This window comes from Sorex fumeus, unplaced genomic scaffold (genome assembly GCF_029834395.1).
Source record: "Sorex fumeus unplaced genomic scaffold, SorFum_2.1 ptg000107l, whole genome shotgun sequence".
Lineage (NCBI taxonomy): Eukaryota > Metazoa > Chordata > Mammalia > Eulipotyphla > Soricidae > Sorex > Sorex fumeus.
In genome coordinates, this window is record NW_026606164.1 from 54,238 (window position 1) to 61,679 (window position 7,442).

Below are 7,442 nucleotides of genomic sequence, written 5' to 3' on the forward strand. Positions count from 1 at the left end.
GATCCCCACACCACTCTCCAGAAGTGGGTTCCAGGCACCCCAGGAGTCCTGTCCTGCTCCCGTGACTGCTAGGACGGGGTTAGGGACGGGGTTTCCCAGAGCAGTGCCCCAAAGCGGGAAGTTCTGGAGTCCAAGGTCGTATGACTGTGAGCACAGCCCTGAGCGGCCTTTTGCTGCTGGGTTCAGATGGGATGAGGAGCCACCCGCTTCCTCAGTCAGACCAGCGCTGAGCTGCAAATGCACCAGAATGTCCATGCATCGGGCCACCACCAGGCCACCAGGCCCTGGCAGCAGAAGGCCCCGTTCACTCTGGCCTGGGCCCTGCCCCCTCCCGGACAATTCTTGTCCCCACTTCCTTCTGAGCAACAGGTCCAGGCCAGCTAGCTGAGGAGTGGGAGCACCGGTTTCCTCGGCCCTGCCATGTGGGGGTCACTGCTAAAACTCATTTCCAGATGCCTTTGGCATTTCCTCCCCTTTCTTTGCACTCTGGGGCTGTGTCCATCACTAGCACACACACCCCCAAGTCCTGCCCAATAAAAGCATCATTGGGTGCAGACTCCACGGGAGGGTCCCAGGGAGGGGCCTCGTCTGGTCTGTGTTTGGACAAGTCAGGAGGCCTGGGGGAAGCAGATACCAGAGATGACGGTCCCCGTTACCCCAGTTCCCACCACCATTCCCGTGGCACCAGCCCATTTCCTCCTCCTTGCCAGAAAAACTCTACCGTGAGACCGTGTCACTCCGCGCTGGGGGCTGGGCCCGGAGTCCGGGCGTCTGCGGGCCCGGGGAACAGGGTCTGCGCTCTCTGGGCCCTCCATTGCTGCCGGGGGCTGGACGCGGGGCTGGAGCCTGGAGACAGAGCCGGCCAGTGCCTTGCAGCCACCACACACTCAACCCCCACCGGTGCCCATGCCCCCTAGACAGTCTCACCGTCGCTGGACCAGGACGGCTTCTCCTCATCGGGCGAGAGCGTGTGCGTGGGGCTGGCCCAGGGCCGGGCGGGGGACGAAGCCTCCCCCCACAGCTCCTGCTGCTGCTGCTGGTGTAGCTGCCGGAGGGAGGGACTGATGAGGGCCCCCCCCGCAGCCGCCTCTGTCCCTTGCTGTTGGCCGGGCAGCCCGCCCACACCCCCTCACCTGGTGCAGGTAGATGGCGTGCAGGCTCATCTCTGCCGACGCCAGTTCGGGGAGCTGGGCCAGCTTCTGGCCCCCTGAGCCGCCAGGGGACACACAGCTGGAATAGACAGGGCAGGCACCGAAAAGATATGCTGTTCCCCGCAGCCCCGGACGGGGGCCAGACTCCAAACTCAGGCACCGCCCCCCCCCCCAGGACCCCTGCGTGTCCCCCCTCCCCCGTCACCTCACCTCGGATCCTGCGAAATGCGGGAAATAGAGGCTAGGAGGCTGGCCGTGGCTCCCGCAGGACAAGGGGTTGTGGGGCTCAGGTCCCTCGGGGGCAGGAGGGGGTGGACCAGGAGATTGGCCAGGAAGGTCTCAGGCTGGGGGTCGAGAGGGTGGGTCAGAATCGAACCGTGAGAGGCGGGAGGAGGCTGGTCCCATAAGGTTGGGACTCACCAGAGGTGAGGAAGAGTCGCTGAGCACCCCGGGGGTGGGCGGGCTTCGAAGGGAGGTGGCCCCCCAGGCGGCGGCATCTTGCTGAACACGGCCCCGGAGGTGCCCCAGGAACTTGGAGCTGTGCCCCGGGGGGCGCCACTGGGGGTGCGCCAGGGAGAACCTCATCAAGGACAGCTCCGTCTTGCCGTCCTCGGCCCGCTGGGCCAGCGAGGCCTCGGTCTGGCCGGCAGACAGCCACTGGGGGAAGAAACGGCGCGTCAGGCCCGCGCAGCCTCCTCGGGGCAGCCAGTGCCGCGTCCTCAGGGAGGGACCGAACGGGCGCCGCGTCCTGGGACCAGGGCAGGGCGGTCCCCGGGGAGCCAGGCCGGCAAACTCTGACCTGAGGGTGGCCGTGGCGCTTGACGTCCATGAGGGCGAAAGAGCAGATGTCCCCGACCCCCGCCACGTCCACAGTGAAGTGGTGGAAAAAGTCGATGATTTCCAGGGCGCGCGGGCGCAGCCAGAACAGCAGGAACAAGGGGGTGAGCAGCGGCGACAGGAGCTCCTCCAGGAGCGCCACCTGCGGGGACAGGGGAGCGGGACGGTGCTGCGGGCGCGCTGGCCGGGGACGGGGCGGGACGGGCGTTGGGGGCGCACTGGCCAGGTAGGGGGGCTGGACGGGCGCTGCTGAGTGCACCGGCCGGGGACGGGGGCGGGACTGGCGCGGGGGGCGCACTGGCCGGGGACGGGGCGGGACGAGCGTTGGGGACGCACTGGTGGGCGAGGGGATCGGGACGGGCACTGCGGGGCTCACTGGCCGGGGAGGGGCTCGGGACGGGCGCCGGGGGCGCACTGGCCTGGAGAGAGGGCGGGACGGGCGCTGGGGACGCACTGGTGGGCGAGGGGATCGGGACGGGCACTGCGGGGCTCACTGGCCGGGGAGGGGCTCGGGACGGGCGCCGGGGGCGCACTGGCCTGGAGAGGGGGCGGGACGGGCGCTGGGGACGCACTGGTGGGCGAGGGGATCCGGACGGGCGTTGCGGGGCGCACTGGTCGGGGACGGGGGCGGGACGGACGCTGGGGACTCACTGGTGGGCGAGGGGATCGGGACGGGCACTGCTGAGCGCACTGGCCGGGAAGGGGCTCGGGAAGGGCGCCGGGGGCGCACTGGCCGGGGGGGGGGGGGGGGCGAGACGGGCACCGCGGGCGCACTGGCCTGGGACGGGGCGGGACGGACGCTGGGGACGCACTGGTGGGCGAGGGGATCGGGACGGGCGTTGCGGGGCGCACTGGCCGGGGACGGGGGCGGGACGGGCGCCAGGGGCGCACTGGCCTGAGACGGGGCAGGACGGGCACTGGGGACGCACTGGTGGGCGAGGGGATCGGGACGGGCGTTGCGGGCGCACTGGCCGGGGACGGGGGCGGGACGGGCGCCAGGGGCGCACTGGCCTGAGACGGGGCAGGACGGGCACTGGGGACGCACTGGTGGGCGAGGGGATCGGGACGGGCGTTGCGGGCGCACTGGCCGGGGACGGGGGCGGGACGGGCGCCGGGGGCGCACTGGCCTGAGACGGGGCAGGACGGGCGCTGGGGACGCACTGGCCTGGGGAGGGGCTCGGGACGGGCGCCGGGGGCGCACTGGCCTGGGGAGGGGGCGTCCCGGGCGCCGGGCCTACCGCGCGGTACTGCAGCAGGCGCGCCATCTGGCGGTAGGCGCTGTCGCGGCCGGCCGGGCCCGGCGCCTCGGGCAGGTAGTGCATGTGCGCCAGGGCCGCCTGCAGCAGCAGCCCGGGGGACCGGCCCTGGCACTGCTCGTCGGGGACGAAGGACCTGCGGGGCGGGACGGCGGTGAGGCGCGGCGGCGGCGGCGGGGAGAGAGGGGCCGGCGGGGCGCGCCCGACCGCCGCCGCCGCCGCCGCACCTGGCCACGGTGACCGTGACGCCCAGCGCGGTCATGGCCGTGAGCACGTGCTCGACGGCCAGCACGTCCTCGTCGTAGACGGTGAGCACGAGCAGCGCGGCGAGGAGCGCGCCCGCGAAGAAGACGAGCTGGCGGGCCAGCAGCGCGCGCAGGGGCGCGGGCGGCGCGGCGGCGCGCAGGAAGGCGTTGGCCGGCCGGTAGGCGCGGGCCAGGCGCGCGCGCAGCTCGTGGGGCAGCTCGTTGAAGTGGCGCAGCTGCAGGCGCGCCAGGCGGGACCAGCGACGCGCGCCCAGCGCCCCGGGCTGGCGCCGCAGCAGCTCGGCGTGGCTGTAGAAGGCGCGCAGCACCTGCCAGGCCAGCACCAGCGGGCTCAGCGCCAGGTTCACGCCGGCCAGCAGCAGCACGCGGCGCCGCCAGCGCGCGGCCAGCGCGGCCCGCTGGTCGCTGCGCTTGTAGGCGTCGGGCAGCTCCCAGCCGCCGCGGAAGAGCGAGAAGGGCCCGCGGAAGAGCAGCAGGTCCACGTTGAGCGCCAGGCCCCGGCTCAGGAAGGCCACGCCGCCGCCCCAGGGCAGCGCGCAGCGCGCGGGCAGCAGGCCCTTGTTGGCCAGCGCCACCTGGTAGTTGGTGTAGCGCAGGATGCGGTGGTGGACGTCCAGCTCGGTCAGCGGCCGCGGCTGCACGCACAGCCCGCCGCTCCTCTGCAGCGCCAGCAGGCGGGACTGCACCTCGGCCCAGGGCACCGCGCTCAGCTCCTCCTAGGAGAGGGGACCCCCGTGAGTGCCCCGTGCGCGCGCGCGCACCCACCGGGTGAGCCGAGCCGCCGCCCGGGGGCGCCTAGCCCGTGCCGCCTCGGTCTCCCCTCCCCGGCGCGTGTCCGGGCTGCTTCCTACTTCCCTCCTTCCTCTTCTGATGCTCTGAGTCAGGTGCTGCCCGCCACACCCCCTGCCAGTGGGTGCCCGGCCTCAGCTCCTAAGGGCAGGTCTTCCCCCGCCCCCGGCAAGCAGAGCGGCTGCTCAGGGAAACCTTTGAGTCCTGCGGTGCGCAGTCCCCCAGGCTAGGAACCTCGCCACCACGCCACAGTTCTCTGCTGTGGGTTTGGGCATGGGGCGGCGGGCATCCCCAGGTGAGCCTGGATCCCACCTGGGCTGGGGTTCACCTGCAAACCTCATCTTCCCCCACCACCCCGCCTCCAGATGCCCCCTTTCCAGGCAGTCCCGAGTCCCAGCCAGGGCCCCTCACTTCCCCCGAAGGAATAGGAGAGGAGGGGGCAGCCTGGTGAGGGGCAGTGCCCGCTCAACAGTGCTCTCTAGAAGTCCCCTCCGCCAGGCAGAAGGCTCGGGGAGTCCTGAGGGGAGGAAGGAAAGCGGCTGCCCCGAGTTTGGGGGGGGGGGTGGAGCGGCGGACAGAAAGGGGGTGAGGCCAGAGAGGGGATGGGCCCCCCAACGGGACCTGAATGCGACAAGCCCATGTCCCACTGTCCCCCCCCCCCCCACCAAACCTCAACCGCGGCAAAACAAGGAAGAGGCAGAAATACTTATAATAGCTGGAAAGCACGAGAGCCCTGCGGGCACTGTGTGAGGGTTCGGGGCCCCTCTGAGCCCTCCTTCTTCCTCCCTACCCCCTGTCTGTACGGGGGCGGGGGGTCGCAGTGCCTCCCTGCGCCCATTCTTCCTCGATCAACCCGGATCCCACATGCCCGTTGCTCTGGGTTTCATCCCCGGGTCCGAGACATCACCCCGCTCCAACACAGGCCTTAGGAGGGGACCCCAGGGAGGCTCGGTGGGGTCCCCACACGGCCGCACAGGCTCACCGGGGGGATGTTCAGGGCCTCCCTGTAGAACACCCGGATGTCCCAGAAGCTGAAGAGGTTGGAGACGGAGCGGAGCAGCTGCACCAGCCAGAAGGCGGCGGCCAGGATGAGGAGGAGGACCAGCAGCGGGCTGGCGTGAATCCTGCGGGGGGGCGGGGGGCACAGTGGGAGAGTGGGGGCCCAGCTCTGGGGAGCCGAGCCGGGGGCAGCCCTGCACTCAGACCCACTCCTGGCGGCTGCCGGGAAAACTTCCAGGCCAGCTGTGTGCCCGGCACACGCCCTGCCCCCTGGACATTCTCTCGGACCCGCTGCCACGCTCGGCCTTCTATTGCCAGGAGTCTGCAGTGGAATGTTCCAGAAGCTGTGTGAGCTCATGCGGTGGCAGCGGCAGCGGCTGGCTGAATGTGTGTTCCAGGGCTTCTTCTCCCCTGGGGCCCGAAACACCAGCTCCCAGGCTGCCTCTGCACTCAGCCACTCACCGCTGGGCACACTGAGCCGACGGCAGGATGACATCCCTCATGGTCACCTTGCCGGGCCGCGTGCGGTTGGCCAGCTGCTGGTTGGCAAAGAGGACATTGTAGTCCACGCAGCGCAGGAGGAAGGTGGTGAAGGTGACGATGAACACGAACTGTCTGCGGGTGCAGGGGGAGTCAGGCGTGGATCGCGGGCTCCGGCCTCAGGGCCAGCACCCCGCTTCCAACCAATCCCCCACCCCTGAGCGACCGTTCAGGACCCAGGAGAGCGCCGGGGACGGAGTCCGGCGGGGCTCACCCCAGCTGGAAGAGGTCCTCCAGCAGGATGCAGGCAAAGCCGTCCCTCTGGTGGTAGCTGTAGATGTGGAGACCGTCAAGAAACAGACCAAAGTGGGGGCTGGAGCGATAGCACAGTGGGTAGGGCGTTGGCCTGGCACGTGGCCAACCTGGGTTCGATCCCCAGCATCCCATAGGGTCCCCCGAGCACCTCCAGGAGTGATTCCTGAGTGCATGGGCCAGGAGTAACCCCTGTGCATTGCCGGGTGTGACCCAAAAAGCAAAAAAAAAAAAAAAAAAAAAAGGAAAAGAAAGAGACTGAGGCAGGAGGGGCCTTCCTGGGACCCCCAAGCGCCCCCGCACCCAAAGGATATCTTGGTGAAGAAGGTGTCCAGGTTCTGGATGTGGTGCCAGGAGCCTGGGAAGAGAGGGGGTGTTGGTGGTGGCCTGGGAGAGGCCCTGGGACCCCCCGCCACGCACACACACTCACCTCGGAGCCCCTCGGGCACATGAAGCAGAGGCTGCTGCTCCTCCCCGTGGATGGGGGACTCTTGGAACCCCTCGGGGTCACAGTCCCCCAGCCGCTCATAGTCCTGCTCAGGGATCAGTGGACCTATCCGCAGCCCAGGGGGGTCCTGGGGGCACCGGCGTGAGGGAGGGGGCGTCACCGAGGCCAGGGGAGGGGCAGAGTGGGAGCCCCAGGAGGGGGCGGCAGAGATGGGGGACATCACCAGTCTCCCCTGCCCGGGGGGCGTGGCTGGAGAGGGGGGGACACTGGGGCGCGGCTGAGGGCCCCCCTGGGCCTGCCCGGCCGGGCAGGGAGGCCCTGGGGCCTGGGCGGGCTGGGAGGAAGAGGTGTTTCTCATGGGGGGAGTGGGGGACAGAGAGAAGAGGGAGACCCTCCCGCCCCCAGGCCCCCGGCAGGGAGGAGGAGGGAGAGGGGGCAGAGGCAGGGGGAGCAGGGGCACCGAGCCCGGGTCTCCCCAGCGCCCCAGCCGCCCCCGGCTCCCCCCCCAACCCATGCGTCTCACCATCTGCCCGTGGCAGTTTCTCCCCAAAGCTCGGAGGACGGGAGCTGCGGGCCCTGAAGTCTGTGCCGCGGAGCCTCTCGTCAGGGACAATGACAACAACTGCTCCGTGACTCAGTGGCGCAGGCCTCCGCGTCCCTGCCCCATCACCTGCCCAACCACTGGCACCTCCCGCCAGGGCAACCTGCGGCCACAGCCCCGGCCCCGCCTCCGGGGAGCGCCCCGCCCCCGCCCGCAGGAGGAAGCCTTGGGGAGACACCTGCACCCCTGAGGCAGGGACGCTGAGGTCAGAGGCGGCCAGCTCCCCGGGGAGCAGCAGCTAATGGGGCTGTGATGGCCAACCCACGCCTCTCCCGGGGCCCCAGGGAGGCGTTTGAGGGCCCC

General features: G+C 70.6%; 1 protein-coding gene across 1 annotated transcript; it reads right to left on the reverse strand.

Moving 5' to 3' along the window:
• Positions 1 to 526: 526 nt before the first annotated feature.
• ATG9B (autophagy related 9B) lies at positions 527 to 7,064 on the reverse strand. The gene is made up of 14 exons (XM_056134838.1): positions 6,521 to 7,064; positions 6,405 to 6,448; positions 6,053 to 6,117; positions 5,761 to 5,913; positions 5,282 to 5,423; positions 3,472 to 4,226; positions 3,227 to 3,380; positions 1,951 to 2,130; positions 1,572 to 1,808; positions 1,362 to 1,495; positions 1,134 to 1,230; positions 928 to 1,045; positions 722 to 846; positions 527 to 617 (listed from the first exon to the last, which is right to left on the reverse strand). The coding sequence occupies exons 1-13, from the start codon at positions 7,062 to 7,064 to the stop codon at positions 734 to 736; spliced, it is 2,736 nt and encodes a 911-aa protein (XP_055990813.1). The 3' UTR covers positions 527 to 617; positions 722 to 733.
• Positions 7,065 to 7,442: the final 378 nt, after the last annotated feature.